The sequence below is a fragment of the Choristoneura fumiferana genome, chromosome 3, assembly GCF_025370935.1.
Source record: "Choristoneura fumiferana chromosome 3, NRCan_CFum_1, whole genome shotgun sequence".
Taxonomy (NCBI): Eukaryota; Metazoa; Arthropoda; class Insecta; order Lepidoptera; family Tortricidae; genus Choristoneura; species Choristoneura fumiferana.
In genome coordinates, this window is record NC_133474.1 from 7,586,976 (window position 1) to 7,613,906 (window position 26,931).

At 37.9% G+C, this 26,931-nt stretch overlaps 4 protein-coding genes across 4 annotated transcripts; 3 read left to right on the plus strand and 1 right to left on the minus strand.

The window, feature by feature from the left end:
* The first annotated feature begins 530 nt into the window (after positions 1-530).
* LOC141426445 (inosine triphosphate pyrophosphatase-like) lies at positions 531-1,978 on the plus strand. Its single transcript, XM_074085350.1, has one exon. It carries the CDS (start codon positions 692-694, stop codon positions 1,259-1,261), a length of 570 nt encoding a protein of 189 aa, XP_073941451.1. The 5' UTR covers positions 531-691; the 3' UTR covers positions 1,262-1,978.
* A 165-nt stretch (positions 1,979-2,143) lies between these two features.
* On the plus strand, positions 2,144-3,116 carry LOC141426448 (inosine triphosphate pyrophosphatase-like). The gene has a single exon (XM_074085353.1). It carries the CDS (start codon positions 2,417-2,419, stop codon positions 2,987-2,989), a length of 573 nt encoding a protein of 190 aa, XP_073941454.1. The 5' UTR covers positions 2,144-2,416; the 3' UTR covers positions 2,990-3,116.
* On the minus strand, positions 3,098-21,452 carry atk (artichoke). Its single transcript, XM_074085351.1, is given in 5 exon segments — positions 3,098-4,951; positions 5,036-6,220; positions 6,223-7,658; positions 7,732-7,940; positions 21,332-21,452. Coding segments are annotated over 4 exon segments (4,263 nt in total). The 5' UTR covers positions 7,869-7,940; positions 21,332-21,452; the 3' UTR covers positions 3,098-3,446.
* Positions 17,042-25,148, plus strand: Tdh (L-threonine dehydrogenase). Its single transcript, XM_074085352.1, has 4 exons — positions 17,042-17,318; positions 21,566-22,090; positions 22,574-22,840; positions 23,851-25,148. The coding sequence occupies exons 1-4, from the start codon at positions 17,213-17,215 to the stop codon at positions 23,985-23,987; spliced, it is 1,035 nt and encodes a 344-aa protein (XP_073941453.1). The 5' UTR covers positions 17,042-17,212; the 3' UTR covers positions 23,988-25,148.
* Positions 25,149-26,931: the final 1,783 nt, after the last annotated feature.

Consider the following 26,931-nt stretch of genomic DNA (forward strand, 5'->3'; position numbering starts at 1 on the left):
CGCGCTCGCCTGGCTTTCAACTCGCCCCAAAAATCCCAGCCAGTGGCCAGTTATTGATGATTTACCTTACTCTAATTAAACGCATTTTATGATGATTCTGATTGACGTTTTTTACGCGCCCACAAAGTACCGACATCCGACACGTCTTCCAAACCGATACCGAGCGCCCAGAATGCATATAAGAGTGATACCGACAATAAGGTCCTTTTCTTACTAAACTTTAAGGGATGTTTTAACTCATATAAAATCGATTTAAAAAACCTGTGTCTTTGTCGAATTAGAATTTAGACTGCTTATTAATATAGAGTAAAAAAAGAAAAAAATATTTTGTCGACATTTTACTTTAAGCGTGATTATCTCGGAAACTAGAACCGACAACAAGGTCCCTTTTCCCAGATAACGCCACAAATAGTTTCCTCAGTTCGTTATTTACTGGATAATTAATGATTATCCGTTTTTGAAAGATCCTCTTTCTTTAGACATGACAACAATGATGACATTGAACGAACTATAAGCAAACTGTACGTCTATTATAATTTATAATAAAATAAAATAAAACTTCTGCATAATTCGACAAAAAATAAAACACATCTAATGATTTTTCTTGCAATTTAAGTAATTATATTGAATTACTTTTTATTATTATTACGGTACCCTTTGATATTGCATAGAATTAGTGCCGAGCCGAGTCATGTCTCAACGGACACTTACTTTTGTGACCGGCAATGCCAATAAATTGAAAGAAATTAGAGCTATTTTAGGCGAAAATTTCCCCTTGAAACTCATCAGCCTCAAACTTGACTTGCCAGAATTGCAAGGAGAAATCAATCAGGTGTCTATCAAGAAATGCCAAGAAGCTGTGCATCGATTAAAGAAACCTGTGCTAGTTGAAGACACAAGTCTTTGTTTTAACGCATGGAACGGTCTTCCGGGGCCATATGTTAAGTGTTTCTTGGAAAAAGTTCAACCTGAAGGTTTAACTAAATTACTAAAGGGATGGGACGACAAGTCTGCAGAGGCAGTGTGCACGTTTGCCTTTTGCTGTGGAGAGTGTAAAGATTCAGATGTTGTATTGTTTCAAGGAAGAGCTAAAGGAAAAATTGTTGACCGAAGAGGCAGTAACGATTTTGGCTGGGGCTACATTTTTCAACCAGACGGCTTTCAACAAACATATGGTGAATTGCCAAAACATGTAAAAAACAGTATATCTCACAGGTATAAGGCATTAATTCAGTTCAAAAAATACTTTGGAGTTGAGTAGATTTACTTGATACGTCACCTATTTTTTTGGAATTCTAATCGTATTTAATAATTTGAAAAAGATAACTAGATTACCTACGATAGTTAAAAAAAAAACTGTGATTAAGCTATTAAACAAAATACGAAAGTAATTAAAATAATTATTTTACATAAGATTGTTTTGTTGCAATGTTAATCGAAACATTTTACGTAGTGGTAAGTTTCTGTCATCGCGCTACTGGGAGTCAGGTAAATATGAATGATTTTATACGACGTAGGTCAAGGTTGCGCAAAAATCAATTGAGTTTAGAAGCGGCTTGCGTTGTCAAAGTACAAAGTTAATTGCCATTGATAACCGATATATAAAGTTACGCATCTTTAAAAATACTTTGTACTTTTAAATATTTTGTCAGCCTTAATACAGGAAGAAATTTTTGAATGAGATATAAAAAAAGTGTTTCAAGCTTTTTTAATGCTGGACAATATAATGAATTACTTAATTCATTTGTTAAAATTCATCATCATATCAGCCATAGGACGCTCACTGCTGGACATAGGCCTCCCCCATCAAACTATTAAATTATGTCAGACTATGATAATAATAATATTAAATAATAATGACAAAGAAATGAGTTATCGCAATATATTACATATATATCTAACCATCTGACTTTAAAAATACTTATTTTGTGTCACGTTCAAAATTTCACCTTGTATAAAATGCCCACCGCCAAATGTACCTAATCACTAATAATTATACTATTGCATCTTTTTTGATTTGTGGGCTATACAACTTCATTTTTGAATTTTATTAGATTAGATAGGGTTTTATAATTTTAAATCGACCACCCTACAGTGACAGCTGTCACTGCACCTAACTCGCTGTCCGCGTCCGCTGACCGCTGTCAGTGTCAGGTCAGTCAGTCAGACTCAGTTAGTGTTACGTCCGTTACGTGTTTCTTATTTTCCTGTTTTCTTGCCATCTATCTATCTCTGCGCCTCTGTGGTTTGACCCGGTTGATTATTTTGAAATGAAAAGCATGCACAAAACCACATCCACATGCGGTTGAGGACAGGAATACATTTAAATAGGTATCGAAACAACATAAACTTATTTTAACGTCCCTTCGTTGCGTGTGCCCAACGTCGTACAAAAACTTTAAATTGGAACTGAATCATGTCTCAGCGGACGTTAACCTTCGTGACCGGCAATGCCAAAAAATTAGAAGAGCTTCGGGCTATTCTAGGCAAAACGTTCCCTTTGGAGCTTGTTAGCCACAATCTAGACTTGCCTGAACTGCAAGGTGATATTGATGAGGTATCTATTAAGAAGTGCCAAGAAGCTGCGCGTCGATTGAAAAAACCTGTGCTAGTTGAAGATACAAGTTTATGTTTCAATGCATTGAATGGTCTCCCAGGGCCATATATTAAGTGGTTCTTGGACAAATTAAAGCCGGAAGGTTTACACAGGATGTTAACAGGATGGGAAGACAAATCTGCACAGGCTGTGTGTACTTTCGCTTTTTGCTCTGGTGAAAATGAAGATTTAGATGTAATCTTGTTCCAAGGAATAACAAAAGGCAAAATTGTTGAACCAAGAGGTTCCAGGGACTTTGGCTGGGATTGTGTCTTTCAACCAGATGGCTATGAACAAACTTATGGTGAATTATCGAAAGATGTGAAGAACACAATATCTCATAGATATAAGGCATTAGACAAATGCAGAAAACATTTTGAGCAGACTCCGTAATGTTTCCTATATTTTTCTTAGTGAAGATTGAAAGTGAAAATGGCTTTAGACTTGTAAGTTGCATTGCATCATATTTGTTCATATTGATTTTGAGAAATAATACAAGTGTTATGCCTTATTTTATTTATTTACTACTTTTTTCTAACCCTTAGAACAATTTAAAGTTCGAGATTTACCTACTTTGTTTTATGAATTCTTAGAATAAAAACAATCAAAAGTCACTTTTCTGTTGTTTGAGAATACTGACTGTACTTGTCTATTCTATTATGCTTATTGCTGTTGTTTTGTTAATAAATACTTTTATACATTAATTATCATTCAAAATATGTGCAATTTGAAGTATAATTTATTTTTCATAAAACAAATCTACTAAGTATTTTCATCAATATTGACTGTAATATTGCCTATAATATCAGTTCTGTAGATAGATTTTTCTTTAGCAATGTTATTTGCTTACCTAATAACTAAACTTAAAAATTAAACATAACCCAAGTAAAACTATAGAAATGTTAATAACAACTAAATTGCCTTGTGAATTGTGCACACCAGGTGCAATATATGGCTCCAAATTAGAGTTATTGTAATTCTTATAATACCAGTCCTTGCTATCTGCTTGCCTTGTCTTTGTGTTTCCAGAGTTGGAAAGTTCTGAAAATCTTGTCTTCGCTTCCCTGTTTATGACTGGTAAGTAATTATCCTGGTTGTCATAGTGCTCAGCATGAGGCATACTCACTTTGGTTATGGTTGCTGGTCGTTTAGTATAATTCCGTCTGGCCAGCTCTTCATTATTTGGTACCAGAATAGCAGAAAGTGCTGTGGGTTGATTCTCTATGTGCTTCTTTGAGGGAGGTTTGGATGTAACTGCATTAGATGCAGTAAATTGCGCAGTACTTGTTTCTAACCATGTCTGTAATGACAAGTCATTGCTTGTATCTGTTGTTATCAGTATGCCCTCTTTTTCTGTTACATGATTCACTGTCAAATTGGACTCCATCAAATTATACTTGCTGATGTTGTTAGGTTCTATTTTTTGTTCTTCAATATTTTTTGTCCTATTGTAAGCTACATGTGTACTGTTGTCATCATTTAGATAAGCTTGAAGTTCATGGATTTCACTTTTCATTTTTTGATGAGTTGAATTTCGTTGTATTGTGTTTGTAGGAGCTTTTGTTGAGACTTCTACAATACTTTGCTGAACACTACCCTTTGCACTGTATTTTTCATCACCCATGCTGCCTGCAACAGTATGTGAAGTGGTCATATTGGGATTTGTTATTGGCTTGAAACCACTGGCAGTTGTTGGGAGCATTGGTGAAAACCCTCCAGTCTCGAATTTTGGAGTTTCCTGTATTTGGTATTTATTTGCAGAATTTTGATTTTTATTCTCTGGCCAGTCTACTTTACGTCCCGTATTTAGCAACTGACCCATGTTGATAGTTGGAAGGGGCATTCCGAAAAATGTAAAGCCACTGCTTGGGGGGATTGCAGTTGAAGCCACATTTTTGTTCGTCGTATTCTTCATTTCGGCGTAAAGAGTAGGCGTGTCACCAGGAGTGTAATGCGACTTATTTTTGTTTTGTGATATTTCATTGAAACCATCAATTAAGGTTTCGTTGTATGGATAGTCTACATATTCATCATAAAAGTATTCAGATTCTTCTGGTGAAGGTCTGTTTATTTTGTTTATATGATAGTTGTTCTTTATTTGCGTGGTGTAGTCTTTTATCTTGTCCATTGTAGAGAATACTTGAGAAGTCGCCAAGTTAGGCAACAACGCTTCGTTTTCAAGAGCTACGCACGACCTCAGATCTTCATCTGCTGTATGCGTATTAGCACAATCGTTTCTAGAAAACGGCATTCCTTTTACGTATGTTCCGTCAGCACATTTGGGCCCAACAGACGTTGCTTCTGATAGCCAGGATTTAAGCCACATAATTCTACAGTTACAAATGAGTGGATTGCCTGTAAACAAAAACATATAGTTGGATTAAAGTGCTCTATCAGAATGTGAAAAATAGGTTGTAATGTTTTTTTTAGTATACATACCATCAATATCCAAAATAGCAATGTTATTTCTTAATTTTGCGAACGTGGGTTCAGCAACAGTTGTCAGTTTGTTATGCTGTAGTGAGAGGACTTTCAGTCTTGGCATGAAATCAAATGGATGACCCCCAATGTAACAGATCAGATTATTGTCAAGATTCAGCTCGACGAGCCATTCCATATACTGGAATGACGATCTTGTAATCTTAATAAGCTTATTGAAGCTCAAGTCAAGTACCTCTAAAGATGACAATTGACGAAGCCCCGAATTATCTACATTCGTTAGCTGGTTATTGCTCATGTTCACGTACTGCACTAGAGGGAGGTTTTCGAACGCTCGTAACGATATATATTGCAATCGATTACCTTGCATCTCTATTATTCTTAACTTTGGAAGATTTGAAAATACTCTGTCTGGTAGATCGATTATATGATTTCTGCTTAAGTATATTGATAACAAATTACGAAGATTCACAATTGCTTTTGAATGGATGACTTCGATTTGGTTGCTATCAAAGTTTATCGTCTCCAGGTCTCGCAGATCTTCGAAACTGCCTGAACGCAATTCTATAATTTTGTTATGCACCATATTTATTTCTTTCAATGAGTGGATGTTATTAATTGCATTACCGTCAAAAAACTTTATATGGTTATGACTGGCGTCCAATGATCGTAATTTTGGCAGCATATTCAATGAAATAGGTAACTCCACAAGATTATTACTTGAAATATTTAATGTTTCTATATCAAGTGCCCTGTTGACGATGTTGGGGCTGATGCTTTTCAATCTATTTTTGCTGAAATCAAGAGTGGATAGTACGGCGTTGTCTTGGACTGCCATGAAGTCAAAATTCTCAATGGTATTGCCATGTAGATTTACTTGCTTCAGATTGGGCAGTTTACTGAAACTTTTTGGGTGAACTGATATTATCTGGTTCTCTCCAATATCTAAAATTTCTAATTTTTCCAAGTCACCGAATGTTGTCGTATCTATTTGCTTTAACCCATTACGTTTTATGTAAAGTCGTCTTAGATTATGAAGTGCTTTCATACTGCCACGAGGCAGCTTTTGAATACCGTTGTTTGAAATGTCTAAAGTTCTTAGTGACGGCAGATCTAAGTCTGGAGAAGGTGGAACGGGAAGACTTGCGATTTGATTTCTTTGTAAATATAACTTTTCCAGTCCCTAGGTAATCCAGGCACAAATTCTATCAATCTGTTGTAACTAGCGTCCAGCTCGTAAAGACTGGCTAAGTTTCGGAAAGTCGCAGGGTGTATTGAAACCAAGGCATTACCGGATACATTCACATATTCCAATAGGGGTGATTCCATAAAAGTAATCGGATCAATCATTGTGAGTTGATTATTGCACAGATTAATTCTTCTTAGAGATGGTAAATTATAAAGTAGTTTTGGTTGTAAACGTCGGAAAAAGTTGTTTGACATATCTAGGCCTTTTAATGCCGGTAAATTCCAAAATGGCCCTTCATTGAAATCAGTCAAGGAGTTGTTACTTAAATGCAATTCTCTTAAAGCGGGCATAGCCGTAAATGCTTCCGCCTGAATAAATTTAATGTTATTCTTATTTAAATGCAAACGTTCTAGACTTGGATGGCCTCGTAATGCACCTCGTGGAATTTCTTGCAGCATATTTTCACTCATGTCTAAAAACTTTAGCCGAGGCAAAGCATCAAGCAGCGCTCTAAACTCGGAGATATGTGTTATTTGATTTCCAATAAGATTCAACTCTTCAACGCCACTACCCGACTGTTGTAGAAATGACTCTGGGTGTATTCTATTTATGTAATTGTAGTTAAGATCTACCACTCTTAATTTAGGGACTCTGTGGAAGGCGCCGTGCTGAATTATATTTATGTTGTTACTCGATAAGTAAAGATTTTCCAGCATTCCTTGATCTACAAAAGCGCCTTCATTTAACTTATCGATTAAATTGTGATCTAGATTTAACGAAGATAATGCCGGCAGATCTCTTGTCGCTCTTCCTACCATTGAAGCGTCTGTTATCTTGTTGTTACTGAAGGATAACTCTGTAAGCATTGGCAAAAGAGAGAGCGCCCTCATGTGTATAATATTGATGCCACAGTTTGTGATCTCAAGTTTTTTCAAATTGGGCAAATTGTATATTGCATTTTCTTTAATGATTCTGAGATTTGGACTGCCTTTGATAAATAGTTTTTCCACGTTAGATAAACCCTCGAATGTGTGCTCATTGATAGCGTTTAAACTACCAGATTGAATATTAATATAACGCAATCTTGGCATTCCTGTTAACGGAGGTATTCTCTTGAGATTGTGCGACTGTATGGTTATCGCTTGTAAATTTTGCAGTTTCATCAAACTTTCTGGTGGTATGCTCTTCAGATCATTTTCAACTACAAATATTTCTACCAGGTTGGTCTCCTGAGTTTCCAGCCATGCTACAGATAACCTTTCCAATCCATTGTGGCGTAGCATTAGTCGCAATATCTTTACATTTTGAAATATTCTACCCGGTAGCGATGGTAGGTAGTTGTTTTCTATTATCAACTCATCTATTGGTTTTCTGACGAGCTCTCCTATTTTTTGGACGCCCTTCAACACCTGCGGCAAGTCGCTGTGTGTGCACCTGAAATCACAAAAAGTAGCATTTTAATTTAGCTATTGTTTAAACTGTTTCATTAAAGGTTTTTTTTTCTAACCATATTTGTATATCGTCGTTGCGATTGGTGCAAATGCATGGTAGAATGGACTCCGGAGCTGGACACTCTGCCTGTCCCGATGCAGCCGATATTAAGAAGACCAGCCATAAGCACACTCTATTAGTCTTAAGAAGCATTTCTCTTCTTCTGTGACACTCATTATATTAATTAATGCTACATTGGTGTGCTGCATATAATCTTGATTGCATCTGAAAATCAAAATAATAAGCATTATTATATTACAACATATATAACTAGCTTTAGCCCGCGGCTTCGCCGGCGTAGAATTCGGTTATCGCTCGCTGTTCCCTCGGGAACTGTTTATTTTTCCGGGATAAAAAGTAGCCTATGTCACTATCTGGCCCATAAACTATATCTATGCCAGAAATCACGTCGATCTGTCGCTCCGTTTCGAAGTGAAAGACGGACAAATATACAAACACACACACTTCGCAATTATAATATTAGTATGGATTGGCCCGGGACTCAATGAAATTGATTTATTCCTAAAATTACTTCAATGCTTCGACATGTGGTGGTCACGAATAGGCTGTCGTGATAGATAAAATCTCAGTTGAATTAGTGAAAATCAGAAAATTTAAAACACACACATTTTGCAGCACATTTTGTTTTTTATGACCTCGTGGCCAGGGATTAGGGCTCGTGCTCTGAAGCTAATCGACTGGCTTTACTGGCCAGGTGGTAAGTACCTACTACTGGTTGGCCACAAAATTTCGGAAGTTAAACAATGCCGAATTGTGCCAAATAAATAACACTTGTAAGACATTAATACAGTAGCGCGTAGTGATTGCGTCAAGGACCCTAGAACAATGATGGGGGAACAATGCCCGGGGTTCGGTCCGGTGGTTGCTGGTTGCTGCACTTTCACTGGACTATTGTTCTTATTGGCGATCTACGGCGTTTACGTACTTTATTGTTACTGGCACAATTGTTCTAACGGACATTACACAATGCTCTTAATTCGGAGGTTGTATAGTTTTGTTGATGTAGGTCATGTCATGTAATCAAGGCGCCTTGTAACTTAGACAAAGTGGTGTCGGATAGACCCTGTATATAAGGTAGGTAGGGTAGATATAACAGGTATCCGGAATACTACAAATAGGCACAACCATAATTTCTGAATTATTATAATAGTAGTCTTTACCCCCGGCTTCATTAGAGTTAGATTTTTGGGGAAATTCAGATTTTCACTTTTTTTTTCATATTGGTTTTGCCTTACTTAAGATAACTAACTATAAGAGCTACCTTCATATAAAATTTAAGTTTTTAGGACAACTAAGCTAATAAGTTTTGATTCCCCAGCAATTTGTATGGAAACGCCTTTTATAATGATTAGTCACTGTATCTTTTGATTGCGTTGACTTAGAACTTGATTTTTTTTTACTGCTCCAAGGGGTTGCAGACCTGAGTAATTTAATATTTATTTCAGTTTAATATCTCCATGTATTCCTGACACAAGGGTCTTGACAGACTGACGAATGGACAGACAGACAGACTGACAACAAAATGAGATAAAGAACTCGAACTATACCTACCCAAGAAATCTCGTCCCGTCTCCATTTCTAATAATTCTCCCGGGTTGGTTTGGTCGAGGGTTGTGAACTCTAAAGCCATAAATTGTGCATCATAGCAGTCAGCCAGCAAGACGAGCAATCATTACGGTACAGTTAAGTTACACAAGGTATCTCTAACTGTCCTCAACTGTCATCCTACATACGGAGAGAGCAAAGCGGAAAATTGTTATTTAGTACTTACTTATCTTTACAGTTAGAGTAGATATTTGTCAAGCGATATGCTTGTACTCCTTGGGGTAGGTTGTTAAAGTGCCTGTTGTGAATTTAAGCGCAACGAGTTTTAAAAGCACTTTATATTGAGATAGGCAAGTAAAGACTGTATCTACCTACCTACACGATAATCGCGTGATCTGGGTGTACCTTTGTAATGAATGCTAATTTTCAAGCAGCGCTTTTTAAAAGTCAATGGTTATGAAACTACAAATAAAAATACAATCATAATAAAATGTAAGAGCGTCTGTGATTTTTAACTAGGTATATATGTTGTGGACCAAGTGATAATTTTAAATCTGCCATTTTTCATAATGCCCGGGCATTATACATAATGCCCTTATTAATCACTTGGTCCTTACCATAACATATATTATTTCACTGTGCCTAAATTGCTTGCAAATTAGCATTCATTGCAAAGTAAACACCAGATCATGCATGCCCACATTTTATCGTGTACCCTACAGTCTATAGATCAAAAGCAAAGCGCGTCTTAAATTTGTTGTATTACGCAAGCGACTGTTAGAATTAGAACCCGTGAGTTTGAACAGTGTACTATGTGGAAAACCTAGTAAATTCGCATATCTCTATCTACATTATTGATTACAGTATAAGTTAGCCAAGGTAAGAAGCTACTGATTCATCTGCCCGCAATTTGCCTGATATTGCCCTAGCTATAAAAGGTGCACAGAGATTCCCCATCGGATCATATTGCAGTTGCAGTGAGCAATACCGCTCATTATTAGGGAACATGCAAACATTTTTTTTATTTCTTCAAACTTGTCTTTAGTTTGTCGTGTCTAACCGAGTTGTGGAAGAGTTTTTTGAAGACACTAAGTAGCTTTTGCCCGCGGCTATCGCGCGCTGTTCCCTCGGGAACTGCACTTTTCCGGGATGAAAAGTAGCCTATGTCACTTTCTGGCCCATAAACTATTTCTATGCCAAAAATCACGTCGATCCGTCGCTCCGTTTCGACGTGAAAGACGGACAAACATACAAACACACTTTCGCATTTAACTATAATATTAGTATGGATACGTATCTGATCTGTGAAAAATATTAAATATTTAGAGACCTGACGTACTATCACGTCATAAAACGACGACAATACAAAGTCCATATTAATTATAATTTTACTAGAAAGAGCTGTAATGCAAATTTCCTTCGCTCATATCTTCCTTGTTTTTCAACAGATATTGAAGATTTTTACGACATGCGTTTCATTTTCCAGTTTTGTACCACGTTGTTATTGAAGATACAATTTGTGTTCCATTCATAATATTCCCTATTGGGATTGGGGCGTGACAAATCATGAAGGTAACTAATAAATTGCTAGAGAGGTAATATCTTTAAAATTGTTGCGGATTTGACATCACATTAAACTTGCAGACTTAGTTTTTTGAGTAGGGTTCAAAAAGTTCAATATTTTAACATCGAAAGCTAAAAATATTACGAAACATTTGACATGTACAGACAGTTAAAACCAATGTAGGTATAATAAATCTTCGTGTCACAATGGAACTTTTTCTAGCCATTCGATTTTGTATGTTGAACCACCCCGGTTGTTGTTTTTTTTTACCCAGCCTACCTGTTTTTTTTTAATTTATTTGTTAAGGTGGGCAGATTTTATAGCAGCGGCATGCAGCATGCAGCATGCGGCGAACGACTCAGTGTAATTGCCGCTTTAAGCTGTATAAGTATATTTTATCTTCCCAGATCAGTCTATAATGAAGTTATTATTTTATTATTATTATCTAGCCTGGATTGATGTCCTACTGCTGGGCAAAGGCCTCATTAAGTATTGCAGAGATGGAATTGCTCCCAAAAAGATTAAATTTGAGGTGAGTTCCATAATCTACTAATACCTATGAAAGCACGAAAAAACATATGTGCATTGATAGCGAAAGAGGCGAAAAAGTAGTGACACACGATACACACATAAACACGATAACTTCTATTCGTCATATTATAGTTACTTATATTATGAATCCAGGCCCTCGGCAGTTTTGACCGCAAGCATTATTATTAGTAGTATAAGACCTGTCACTATTGTACCGTTTTTGTCAAACTTAAAACCTAAAATTGCTAAAAGTGGCTCCGAAGCGGTAACGTTTCGTGTGCTCTGCCTACCCCATTTGGGAATACAGGCGTGATGTTGTTTTATAAGATACAGATGTCCAGCTGATGTTTGTTCTACTTGAACTGTTTGAATGGACCGTCGCTTGCAAAGTTAACGCTTCTTTAATTTGCATTAAGTACTTCTTAATATGAAAAGGAGAAAATGCCCAAGATGCTGCACGCATGGTTCCACAAGTGACTGAATTGAGCACAACGTAAAGTTTCTCTAAAAATTTATTTTGTTAAATTTATAATACCAAAATCATGCATTACCTATGACTAGTCTATGACGTCCTCTTAAACACACAGAGCTGAAATTATAACAGAACTACAACACTTCTGGTGCGGTAACAAAGTTACGTAACTCGGTTTAACGTGACACTTCAAAAATCCTGGAGCGAGCGAGGCGCTTGGTGGTCAGACACAAACTGGGATGTAGAGTCTATTTCGCATGTAAACACCAGACTTTCGGTTCACAGCTCGATGCGCACCAAGTAACTTATCTTTCACCATTGTGGCGCGTGCCGCGGGCTCGTAACCTGTGAGCTTAGAATACAGAAGCGTAATTAGGTAGAATCTCTTCCCGTACCTAACCTACTCTACCCATACCAGTTTGAAAAAGTTAACATTTTGGGAGGTGGTCATAATAGCCACCAGACGTCGTGTTGAGCAATCTTCGCCGCCCATGGACGCTTGCGACTCCGTGGAAGCCACTGGTGCCTTGCCGACTTTTTAGAAACAGAAAGACTTTTCTTTAAAGCGTATAATTATGTGTTCTTATAACCAATGCTGTGCGGTAGAGCCGCCATTTAACGTTTGTGATTCTTGAGTTGTTTAGGTAGGTTTGGGTAGAGTCATCTGCCAAAATATCTAACACGTCCTACCGGCCCTAGAAATAGAGTCGTATCAGATAATTTATGCACGCTTTGTTGTGTCAGACATAGGTGCTGGTGACTGTACTACTTACCTTTGATGGTATAACTAATGAATGAACTTAAGTCTCTAAGTAAGTATAGAGCAGAAATAAAATAACAACATCTATATTTTATGATTTAAATTCGGGTTTTGTTCCGCGTTCACTACTACTGGAACTCGAACTCGCTTATAGTCACAGCAACTTTCAAAATAAAATGAAAAACCGGCCAAGAGCGTGTCGGACACGCCCAAAATAGGGTTCCGTAGCCATTACGAAAAAAATAAGTAATATTTTCCTAAGGATTTCGTATTTTGTACGGAATCTTCCAAGTTTAGGTATATTTTATACCTTAGGCTGCTGTTTACTCATAAACTACTAATAATTTTCAAACAAACTTAGCCGTTATAGTTTTCCTTGAAAGTTTGATATAAATTTTTAAATTTTTCCACCGGTTTTTTACAGGGGGGGACGCTCGATTTTAATGAAAATTTGCACTTTAAAGTTGAATATTTCGCAAACAAATCACTGAATCGAAAAATCGTTTTAGCAACTCCCTATAATGGTTTTGAAAGACCTATCCAACGATACCCCACACTCCAAGTTTGGATGAGAAAAAAAAATCACCCCACTACGTCTATGGGAGGTACACTAAAAAAATATATTTTTGAATTTTTGATTGTACTATTTTGTCGGCATAGTTTACTTATATATCCGTGCAAAATTACAGCTTTCTAGCATTGATAGTCCCTGAGCAAAGCCGCGGACGGACAGACAGACAAGGCGAAACTATAAGGGTTCCGTTTTTGCCATTTCGGCTCCGGAACCCTAAAAAGTCTATAGTTTTAGCATAGATTTTAGTTAGTCCAGTAGGCAAGGCTCTTTGCGTCGAATAGGAGCCAAGTATGGATCAGTGGACTCAGCGCCGGGTACTGTCTATGTACTGTTTATGTATATAATCTTTGACTATCAAATTGCAAAATAAGGAATGTTTTGGTACTATCTCGATGAAATCTTGCGATGTAGTAACGAGGAAGGTGTTTGGCGCGTGCAGACAATACAATTGACATGTCGCTTAATTGTAGTATATAATTTGAAACACATGCTAGAAATGATTGGTTATTTAGATTAACAAATGCATTATTACGGTTGTGACTGCGACAGTAGATGATTCGAGGCAGTTGCTCAGAGCAAGCAGTTCTTAGCTCTATTTATACAACTGTGTGGGGTGGCTACAATAGAGATCTCTCTCCAGGCAGATGTTATGTCCGGGGACAGAAGTCCGAAGGAAGAGCGTCGGAAGTTATATCTACGTATAGTATATGTGACCAAGTTGAGAAATTTCGATTGCGCGATGTAGGATTTGGAGTTTTGTATATTAACGAGATGGCGCTAGGAGTCGCTACAGCACAGACAGAAAGTCTGGCCAGATAGAGTTAAAATATTCCCGCCGTCTCCAACTGATTTTGATACACTTTAAACTTAGTAGCAGTCTTGACAATTCAGAAGCTAGGTACGGTTCAGTTCACGCCTGAGATACCACAGGTACCTTCACGTTTACATTTTTTTTGAAGCTCTATTTGCCTCTATGTAATTCTATCGCAATTAAATTAAGATTATCATTAGAAGACTGTAACTAACATACATAATTATATGGGACTAGAGCCTGAAATAAAAGGTTAATTTATTATTATTTATAAAAAAGTGCTTCGATTACGGCTTTGTGAATCCAGAGTATCTATATTCCTCTCTAACTAAGCGAAATAGGAGCAGCATGTGAGTGAGATTTATATTTTAGTTCTCGTGCTTGTGAGGTGTATTGGGTCCATGGTGGCATCTGGCAGCTTTGCCTCCGTTTACCTGTCATCATGGTAAAGGGGATGAGTGTTCTGCTACGCCCGTACTTGACTTCGAGTCCGATGGAGTGACCGCTATAGTGCTAGGCTTTGGGTTTCAACCCTCTAAAGCAATGGTTCCCAATCCTTTTTCAACCAAAGACCATTTTAGTTTCATTATTACTGGCAGGGGGGGGGGGGCTACACAAAATTAAAAAGAAGTGTAATATCGTTCTCTTTACCGCGGCATGCCGGCGCGCGGTCGTTCAAAGTATAAAATCTTTCGTGGCCCTGGCCACTGGTGGTCCGCCGACCACAGGTTGGGAATCACAGCTCTAAAGCCACAGGTAATGTCCGGGAATCATCGCGGTAGAGTTATTGCTCATTGGTAGAGCTAAGAGCTGAACAACCCTACGTCGAACGAAGGATAATTGTCTGTTACTTACTTGCTAAAGTCAATTTGGAGTGACTGATGATAACTTAGGCAGTTTAATTAATGGCATGAAAAAAAATTGATCCCAATTTTGTGTTAAGCTCAGTTTAGTAGTAGGTATCAAATATAGGTACGCAATTTAACTATAGGCTTATTACAATGTCATTAATGGCTAATTTTGACAAAATCACGCGTCTTCGTGGATGGCACTAGGTATCAATTATCAACCAACCAGGTTTAACGACTAAATCTAGTTTTTTTCCTGCAAAACAGAATAAAGAGACCTTGAATGAAAGAGCCTATCAGTTTCTCAAAGGGCCAGCAAACGCACCTGTGATACCACTCATGTTGCGGGTGTCCATTGGCGGCCGTGATTGCTTCCCATCAGGTGACTCGCATTCTCGTTTTTCCCCTTACATAAAAGAATGAAGGCAGTGGTTAATAGATAGTATATAAGTACCTAAATAAGTATATAAGATTTTTAAAAATTATTAGAGATTGGTCTAACATCTGGTAGCATGTTGAACGGTTGTGTTGTTTTGAAGATGAGCTCTGGTTGAATTCGAAACGCGTCAGTGTAGTGTGGTGGTGGTGATAGATGGGTTTGTGTAATTTGTGTATTTTTTAATCATTTTTTTTATTTGTGTATTAATTGAATCAGGCGTTACTTTGCGGAGGTCCATATCAATGAACTAAACTAATTTCTTTCATCATTTTAGTTCATTAATTTGTGTGTGTTCTTACAGTGTGGAGGTGGTGGAACTGTATGAATACAGATTTCTTGCATTAAAGTAGCTATTATAAGGTCGCGGGTGAGCAAAGTATTGTTTCAGTTCAATGCAAGTAGGTCAGTACCTACTAAAATGTTTTTTTTTATAAAAACTATTAAAACAGTTTAGTTCATAAACTTGTGAGAAAATTTTTGATCAAATTTTTGCTCACAAGTTTATGAACACGACTGTACAAAAGTTAGATACTAGATATGACCTATTCCCTATACCTACGAGTATAATATAATGCGCCATCTAAAATATATATTAGCGCAGACGCGGACCATTCGTGAGTGAGTTCGTAAAGAACAGCATAAAAACTTGTTAACCTTGAGTCGTGCTTGAACAGCGAAATAAAACTGCATCCAACACTGTCAGTTTCAGTAGTAGGCAAGGCAACAGAGGTGTTATTAAATGAGTTACAAGAACAAAATGCTGTTTTTAATTGAAATCCTATATTATATAATAATAATAATAATTCATATCCATATATTTAATATATAAAAGCGAAAGTAACTCTGTCTGTCTGTCTGTCTGTATGTTACGCTTTCACGCCAAAACCGCAGAACCGATTTTGATGAAATTTGGTATATAAGTAGTTTGAACCCCAAGGATCAACATACTTTATTTATTCCGGTGGAGGGCGCCACCGCGCGATAACCTAGATCCGCGCAGACGTAGTCGCGGGCATAAGCTAGTACTAATAAAATAAACCATAATTAAAAACTGCTGTGCAGGCTGTCTGTAGTAAAGGAAGTGGAGGGTGCAGTTATTGTACTTAGGTCCCATAAGCAGGTTCAGACTGGGTCAGGAGGGCTGGGAGCACGGATCCCGAGACTGGATACTTAGGGGTAGATTGCAACAAGCCATGCCCGTGGGTAGGGCCGGCTGGCAAACGCTATTTCGACTAATATAGCCGGTCCTACACTGGCAGAAAGTGTGTTCAGAATGTAGGTACTACGACTACGATGTAATCATGCACGCCCTGATAATTCGTATACCTACTGTAAGCGAATTAAATGGGAGGCACAAATAATCAGACGTGCATTATTAGGCCACACATTCCGGGGCTAATAAGTGCTTACTGCCACGGTCAGCAGTTACTTAGGTATTGTATCCAAAGTGGATAGGTTTATGCTAGAAAATCGACCGTAATAAAGTCCCTCTAATTTTCCATTAAAATAAATTAACTCTTCAAATATCTCCGGATCAAGTTACTTAAAATAAAAGTCAAAATTTCTCTCTTTAATGTGTCCATGAGGAAATAACCGAGACTCCGCGACAAAATTATCGAATGCAAATTAATTACGTAACAACATACGATGTGCGAATATCGAAGGTCAAGAGGAAAGAACTACATTTGAAAACGACACACCCACATTGCTCAAGCTTAGGATTGAAGTTGGTTAGCCTGAGTTACGCGGTAAGGTTTATTTTCCTCCACTTGTAGCGGCGTACAGTTGTATTTACGTTAGAGGCTCGAACCTCGCTAACCTGTTTCAAACGCACGAGACTGACCGACACAGCCTGAAGTCAAGCCAGTAAAGCCAGTCACCGTTCGTCTAACACAGTGCCTTATCGTGTCACTTAGCGTTATTGTTCTTATCATGATGCTGATGCGAAAATTGTATCAGACTACAAGCACAGTAAACATTTTAAGGACGTACAGTGTGAATGGGGCGAAGAAAGTACCGCCAAAAATTTTAATCACCGGTGAGTTATTTGAATTGTCTGCTTAGAGTAGGGATGGGGTAATAGATTTAGAGATGGGCCATATACAATAATTACAAAATTTCCGCGGGCCAGAGAGCATTTATTGAATAAATTTCATTCTAATCAAGTAACAACAATAATAAGTCATGTAGTATCTATAATAATTTTATTGCTTTGATGTGCTGGGTCGGTGTGAAAGATGAAATTTTGACTGTTCACTAATTAAAGCGTCGAAATTAGGCTCCAAATTACTTGAAGTAACTCGTAAAACACACTCGAGATGATGGTCAGACTTCCTGTTCCGAGCCTGTTTCTTAATTTTTTTTTGCGAAGATTCATAAATATAAATAAATAAATTCATTGAATAAAATACTTGCTCACAGATAGGTATATGAAATATTTGAATATAGTTTATCGCGGGCCGATTTAACTTAGATGACGGGTTTTGATCGCGGGCCGGATAATTACTTGTCGCGGGCCGGACTTGGCCCGCGGGCCCCATTTCCCCATCCCTGGGTTAGAGGAAAAGAAATAGGAGAGGTTGGCACTGGTGTCTTGTTTATTTCTTGGTACGTTATTTTTTATAGTGAAGAGTACCTACTCAGTAAATTAAATACAAGCATAGAGTACCTAAATGTATAAAACTAATAATTCTAGTGGTATATAAAAGTTTAGGGAGCGATATTATTTGTGGATTGATAAATATGTATTAAATTATCATTTGAATTAAACATTAGACTATTTCTGATAAAATAATTTAGAGCTATGTTTGCGACCTACTGCTTTAGTTGTATTTTCAATTCAATACTTTTTTTTACTTCCGAATGGTATTTTCATGTGATTTAACAATTCGTCGCCTTGAATAAAGCGTAAAGCGTAGGTATTTACGTAGGTACGTTTGACGCTACAGCTAGCTACGTCATAGGTAATACCTACCTAGCAGTAGCAATATTTTGTTAGCAATTCGAGTCGTTGCTGAGCTCTATGATTTTAGGTGTTAATTTACTGACAGGTAAAAAATAGTAACAGAGTTATCCGGTAGTTTACATAACATATCGCCACTACTTTGAAACAAGCTGGTATCTCATAATCGGTGATTTTTCTGAATTAACTTAATGAACATTGTTTTAAGGGTCAAATATGTTGACGTATTGATTTGAGATACGAGATTTTTTCAAAGTAGTGACGATATTAAAACAAGTGTCTCTACTCTATGTACTTATAGGTCCGGTTCTACTCTACGTATTAGACACATACAATATGTGTCACACAAGCACTTTTGTGAGGAATCCGACAAATTACAGTGGTTGAAAACGTAGATTTGAACTAATGTGATAGTTGATTATTGTTAAAAATACTTAGGTATTTAAACCGGCCAAGAGCGAGTTGGTTCACACAGTGTAGGTAGGTAGAGCTCCGTACAAATTTGCGGCAAATACTCAATATTATGTTTTGATCGACTATTATTACTCGTTAACTTGTAAAACTAACTAAGCTGTGAGAGTTTTCCTTTTTTGTTTTAAAACCTGATATAAAATTTCTGTTTTACAATTTAAACCGAATATTTGTAAAGTTAATTTTTTAGGGTTCCGGAGCCAAAATAGCAAAACGGACCACCATGTCTGTCTGTCTGTGTCTGTCTGTTGTCTGTCTGTTGTCCCGCGCTTTGCTCAGAGACTATCAATGCTAGAAAGCTGTAATTTTCATATATATAAGTTAAACTATGCCGACAAAATGGTACAGTAAAAATTCAAAAATATTTTTTTTTAGGGTACCTCCCATAGACGTAAAGTGGGGGTGATTTTTTTTTCTCATCCAACTATAGTGTGGGGTATTTGGATAGGTCTTTTAAAACCATTAGGGGTTTGCTAAGACGATTTTTGATTCAATGATTTGTTTGCGAAATATTCAACTTTAAAGTGCAATTTTCATTAAAATCGAGCGTCCCCCCTCTAAAATCTAAACCGGTGGGTGGAAAAATTTGAAAAAATTCAGGATGGTAGTAAATATATCAAACTTTCAAGGAAAAAATATAACGGCTAAGTTTGCTTGAAAATTATAGTAGTTTATGAGTTAATAGCAGCCTAAGGTAAAAATATACCTAAACTTGGAAGATTCCGTATAAAATACGAAATCCTTTGGGCGTGTCCGACACGCTCTTGGCCGGTTTTTTATGTCCTCAAGTATATAGGACCGGGGGAACGAGGAGGTTAAGCCATCAGTTTAGCTTGCAGGAGGAAGACTCGACTCTACTAAAAATTTGCACTTTAAAGCTTAATATTTTGCTAACAGATTGAGGAATTGCCTACTTTCCCCACTTAATTGCATCATAAATAACTATTTTAGCACATCACGCTTTGTCGAATTTTGTTGATATGTAGGAAGAACCCTAAAGGTTTTGTTTAGCAATGTTTTTGTATCAAATTACACTTTCAAAAGGTTGTCTTTTCTTGATCACATGAAATAGGTCCGCCCGGATTGCTACCACCATCTTGCTCGCTAATCCCGCCGTGAAGCAGCAGTGCTTGCACGTTGTGTTTCGGCGTGGAGAGTAAGACCGCCGGTGAAATTACTGGCACTTGAGGTATCCCATCTTAGGCCTCTAGGTTGGCAATGCATCTGCAATACCCCTGGTGTTGCAGATGTTTATGGGCGGTGATGATCTCTTACCATCAGGAGACCCACTTGCTCGTTTGCCATCCAGTCGAATAAAAAAAAATAGAAGTTTAATTTTTATCTGCAGGCAGGCAGTACGTACTGGTACTTCTTATTAACAGTGCCAGCGGAGGACTTGATTAGGCGTGGCCAAGATGTATTTTGCGAGGGCCTACAGGCCAGTACAGAAGGAACGACAGTTGGAATCAACTGCAAATCAACTGCTTACTGCCTACTGCACATACATTTTTCATTGCAGATCTATTGCAACTGCAAGCAAACTGCTCGGTAGCTGAAATTGAAATGTAGAATATAGAGCAGTCGTGTTTTTTTTTATTTGACTGGATGGCAAACTAGCCATGGGTCTCCTGATGGTAAGAGATCACCACCGCCCATAAACATCTGCAACACCTGCCAACCTAGAGGCCTAAGATAGGATACCTCAAGTGCCAATTATTTCACCGGCTGTCTTACTCTCCACGCCGAAACACAACAGTGCAAGCACTGCTGCTTCACGGCAGGATTAGCGAGCAAGATGGTGGTAGCAATCCGGGCGGACCTTGCACAAGGTCGTACCACCTGCAAAACGTGTTGTGGTTACGCTGCAGTTGGAATGCAATGTACTCTGTACTGGCTCTATGATGGCACACCACATATTAGATGACGAAATTTGAAATAAGCAAAAAATTTTAAACTTTCCAAAGCGCGAGGTCGTCGACGGTCGCCGACATCTACGAGTAAGGGTCTCCCCACATCTATTGACGCGGAATCGGCAAAAGCCGTTAGAAACACCCTTTATGTCTATGCAATAAGGCACACAGATATACAGATGGACTACCAAATAGCTCATAAGCTCCTAAGTACGAGGTTAAAGTACTTTCCTTCTTTTGGAGTACGCAATTTGGAAAAATATTGGGTGGGAAGCAGAGGCGTGGGAGTCAATATTTTCATTAGACAACCTGGAATTATAAAAGTGCAAGTTAGATATGTCTTTGGATTCAATACTTCTTCTTCTCTTTTAAAATATGGCTTTTCTGTCCTAATTAATAGGACAATTTCGCCAGTGTCAAGGTAAACTCTCTTTGAGAGGGACGTTGTACGGTGATTGTAGTTTTTGCAACTTGATAGTAAAATTCCAGAAACCACGTGGAGACCACTTGCGCATTAAAAAATTTTAGACACGAGGGCAATATAGAATTTTGGGATCACTGTTCACTGTTAAGGTTAATCGCCGCATAAAACACTATCAAAATTATACTTCAACTAGCCAAAGAAACAGAAATAGCAAAATTAGATATTGTCTACATCCGCCATCTTCGAATGCTACAAATCGAATCGAATCTCGATTCAATACTTACCTTACTGTTAGTGTAGGTACACAACCTCTGCCATACTTGTCATCACATCACATCGCTTCCGTCACATGAAATATTTTTACGGCGTTATGTTTTGCCACTGGTAGGTCGGTCGGTTAGGCAACCAACCAATTCCATTATTGTAAATAGTTGAACAGTATCAGTTTTCTTTCACTAGTCTCTACTGTAACTAAACCCAACGAACAATAGCTTATACAAACATGCATTAACTTACAGGCGGTCTCGGTCAACTAGGTGTCGAGTGCGCAAAATATCTACGAGGAAAATATGGCAGGGAGCAAGTCATTCTCTCGGACATTATCAAGCCTACGCCAGAGGTCGTTAACGACGGCCCTTACATATTCGCTGACATATTGGACTTCAAAGGGCTCCAGAAAATAGTCGTAAACCACAGGGTAGACTGGCTCATACACTTCTCGGCCCTCCTCAGCGCCATCGGCGAACAAAACGTACCTCTAGCTGTGCGAGTGAATATAGAAGGAATGCACAATGTTATCGAACTAGCGAAGCAGTATAAACTTAGGATTTTCGTTCCTAGCACTATTGGTGCCTTTGGGCCAGACTCTCCTAGAAATCCTACTCCTAATATAACTATACAAAGGCCTAGAACAATATATGGCGTGTCGAAAGTGCACGCAGAACTGTTAGGAGAATATTACTATTATAAATTTGGCTTGGACTTCCGATGCCTCAGGTTCCCGGGAGTAATTTCTAGCGACCCACCAGGCGGCGGCACCACAGGTAAAAAATGATTACACAATACTTAAGTACCTAGGTGTTTTACTATCTTAAAGTAGTATTCAGATGTTGGCAACCGCGACTGGCGACCGCCGCGACCGGGTCGCGCGACCCTACTACTACTACTATACTTACTACTACTTACTTACTTATACTATACTTAGTATGAATTAGTATGCAATCGTCCGCGTCACGCGACAAATCTATCTAAGCAGATGGTCATGCGACTTGGTCGCGATCGCTAACATCGGAATGATACCTTTTAGGGCCCTTATATAAATGGACAAATTAAACGGTTCCAGCGACATTATACTTTACACCTATTTATTGGAAGTTGATATAGAGGTCCCGGGAATCCCCGCAGAATCTTGCAATCACCTTCCTCAAGACCCAGAATTAGAATTTTTAGTCCTTTTGGGACTTACAGTTTCACAGAAATATACTTTCGTTCAATCGGTAAATTTTTATTTTTACGGCATTTTTCAGACTACGCCATTGCGATTTTCCATGATCTCCTGCGCAAGGGTAACTACCAGTGCTACCTCAAGCCTGACACGCGCCTTCCCATGATGCACGTCAGGGACGCACTGCGAGCCCTCTCAGAGTTCCTCGAGGCACCTAACGAGATCCTCAACAGAAGAGTCTACAACGTCACTTCCATGAGTTTCACTCCTGAGGAACTAGCCGATAAGATGGCAAAATACCTGCCAGACTTGAAAATTACTTACAGACCTGACAGCAGGCAAGATATAGGTCAGTCAAGTGTACCAGATAAGCCTAATTTAAACTTTTTTCGTATATTTACCGATGTACAGGTACCTATCTAGGTATCGTTTTTCTGCGGGTTGGTTGCTTTGCATATTTATGTGCAAGTATCTACTTAGAAATAAGTGATGTTAATCGTCAGTATCATTCCACAAAGAAGCAGAAAATCCATTAATCCCTCAAAATCTGGCTACCTATATTTATTTAGATTCGCGGTAATTTTTTACGCCACCAAATATGGCAATCGCAGTATTTCCGAAATTTAAAACGGTATGTAGCACTTATTAAATAGATGGAGCTAATTATAATGCATTGTATACTTACATAGATAATTGGAGAACGAAAGGGTGCAAAATTACAAGTTTGAATCAAAATGCAGCCGATAGCAACGATGACAGGTCTACCTTTCGTTAAAATCTATGCTTTCGTTCCTCGACTTAGTACAGTCACCAACAAAAATATACATACGTTTGAAGTGCCAAAAATATGTATGCCTCTATAGGACTTCATTCCTGAACATTAAGGTCGTGTATACATTTTTTGCACTTTGGCTGTATTAATATCTTTGTTGCTGACTGTACCTAGTGACACACACAACATAAGATGTAAACAAAGCAAGTCGCCTAGAATGAGACACATATTTTAACATGGTCTACACTCTACACGTCTGACAACACCTTACACGCTTGTTGTATAGCATCTAAAAAAACAGGTATTTGATACATTCTGTGGGTACCATTTGACTCCTGAAACGTAGGACGTTCTCACAGTGTCTTAATTACTTTTTTTGTGACATAGTTCTACACTTACAACCATTATTATGGAGACCCCGGGGCTGTCGCCCCGAATGCTCTTCCTTGCATTCGATCCTGTCAATCCAGCACGTAATCATGACATAGGAAACAGGCTAAGAATAAACAGATGGAACACATTCAGTTCCAAACAGCATTCTTTTTTTACAAGCTTTAATTTATTTTAACTATTTTAATATTTTCCAGCGGATTCGTGGCCCCAAGTGTTTGACGACAGCGAAGCACGTCGCGATTGGAGCTGGAAGCCTGAGGTGGACCTGGACAACTTAGTAGAACTGATGATGAAGGAAGTCAAAGAAAAAATTGCCATGAACGGCTTCTGATGGAGACCTACTTAGTTCGACTGCAAAATTGAATTAACAGGCCCATACAGTATGCTTATCGGCTTTCCATTTTTATGCGTCCAGCGTTTGTTGAACTTACGATAGCTAGCCTTGGAGTTACATTTTACTACGCGCAAGCAGTAAATTAATGCAGAATAAGTGCTTATACCTACTAAGTCACAATTGCACGCTGTTGCTGATAGCCTTTTTGATAGGGTTCCAATGTAATAATAGGTGGTCAATATTTTAAATCACGTTGCTCATCAAAAATACCGTTAGAAAGTGATAAAATTGTGTACCTCTTGCTAAAAAACTACAGCTCATATAAAATTTTCGTCTAGTTGATAAGATTAATTAGAGTTGCCATTTATTTAGGTAGATTTTTGAATAGTGTGGTTTCAAATAGATATGAACTCCCTGTGCACTTGGGTGCGGTTAGTGGGTACGACACCGTATTTTTGTCGACCCAGACTGAACGACCGGATAATTGAAACCCTTATTACCCATGAGGGTTAGCCTTGGGTTAGCATTGTCATCGTACCTTTCTGTCGTTCATTCCGGGTCGACAATTACAGGTTGTACCTACTTTAATCGCCCCCGATCTTCATCATTTTTAAATCCATTAGGTATACAAGGTGTTAATTAAATAACTGAAAACCAGAAAGTAGTTCGCTCAGAATCGAGAGTTGAATCGATTACACTATGTTTTAAATTAGGCAGTGGCGTAACTATAGGGTGGCAGGGCTGTCAAAATGCCACGGGCCCCCTACCAAGAGGGCCCCGGCCCAAGAGGCCGCGAGCTCAGAAATATTTTTTTAACATTGTACCTGAGTATTTTAATTTTACTTAACTAAGTACCTACAACGTGACGATTTTTACTAATAGGGCCCCATCAAAAGAATTTGCCACGGGCCCCAGATGGTATAGTTTAGTTACGCCTCTGAAATTAGGTTGTGTTTGAGTTTTTAACACGCTTTTATTAGATCGACCTGTATGTAACTAACTTATGTACCTATTGGAATCTAAGGTAACAAATTTAACCATCTTCCAAGGGTCGTAGAGTAATGAAAATTGGCAGCTGTATGTAGTTCTGATGACAATACAATAATATGGTACTGTCGAACTGATCTGATGATGGAGCCGGAAGATATGAACTGGAACTTCATGATAGAAAATTGTATCACTTTGACCACGATTAGGTTTCAAGGTCTAATGATGAAGCCGGAAGATAGGCACTGGCATTCCATGATGGAATATCGTATCATGTGAGAAAGGCCACGTAATGGACTTTGAACACGATCAGGTTTCAAGGTTATAACAAACCTATTATATATTGAATAGTGTAAATATTTCGTTATCAAAGACCAAAAAGTATAAAATAAATTAATAGTTTAAAAAAACACTAGAAAAACACGCTTTTATAAATGCACGTAAAAACAAAAAATAAATTATGGATCGTTCAAGTTGTATTTCTAGAGTTCTTTTCTGTTATTTTCTGTTCATGCTCTATTTCTAGGCTGAAATGTAAATATGTGCTTTTAATTATAATATTTGATTGTAAAAGCGTGGGGCAGCTTCCGCCAGGAAGTTAGTATTAGTATTTGTTAACAAGAAAGTCTTTCCTGTTCCAGCGCCCCACGCTTTTACAATCAAATATTATACTTCAGCCCAGAATTAGAGACACCTTGAACGATCCATTTTTTTTTTTTGTTTTTCGTGCATTTATAAAAGCGTATTTTTCTAGTGGTTTTTAAACTATTTTTTTTTATTCGACTGGATGGAAAACGAGCAAGTGGGTCTCCTGATGATAAGAGATCACCACCGCCCATAAACATCTGCAACACCAGGGGTATTGCAGATGCGTTGCCAACCTAGAGGCCTAAGATGGATACCTCAAGTGCCAGTAATTTCACCGGCTGTCTTACTCTCCACGTCGAAACACAACAGCGCAAGCACTGCTGCTTCACGGCAGGATTAGCGAGCAAGATGGTGGTAACAATTCGGGCGGACCTTGCACAAGGTCCTACCACCTGCAAACCCCTAAAATAATTAATAAATCCCTTAATAACAATTAAATCCCTTTCTTATTCTGCCCAGTCTTAAAGTTAGGTACGATTGCAACAGGCGCCAATTAAATATTTTAGCGAGGTTGCATACCATTTCGATAATTTAATACTGGCCGTTTTGCTCTCAATGTGCGATTTTCTTCTAAAAACGTCAAAGCGCAACCGACAAATAGGGATATATAATAATATAGGGATATTGACACCATTAAAAAGAATTCGAAGGCACGACTCCAGTAAAAAAACGCTTTATTTTAGCCCTGAAAACCAGATAAATTTTCTATTAACTGCAAAATTCGTTTTTTTGTTGCTTTAAAACAAATAAATGGTTGAGTTAGCGAACAAGTGACGTCATAAGTTGCTATTTCCATTCAAACTTTATGGGAAAATTGTGTTTTGAGAGCTCATAAAAAGTACGTCAGTTGATTGAGAGATGAAGTAGAATTACTGACTTAGCAAAACACACGAATATCTTTTAATAATGGAGTTAACGTATTCATCCACCATTACGTCTCATATTTCGTTTTCTAGATTTTTTTTACCGTACAACGGCAAAACCTACTAGACACTGGCAAAATTGTCCTACAATGGATGGATGGCCATATTTTCCTAAAAAAACAACAACAACAACTTTTAATAATGAAGGGATTCAAAAATAAAAGCAATCAACCTTAGGGCAACGCGGGCTTCCTATCGAAATTCCGTAGGAAGCTAGCCCGCGTTGCTCTAAGCAATAAACTAACTAAAAATGAAAATAAATAAAAATATTTTTGGGGTGTCTTGAGGTTTTCAGTTATTTAATTAACACCTTGTATATCGGTATACCTACTTATTCGGAAATAGCTAGACTTACGATACAGTTAGCGACTTACCACATTACC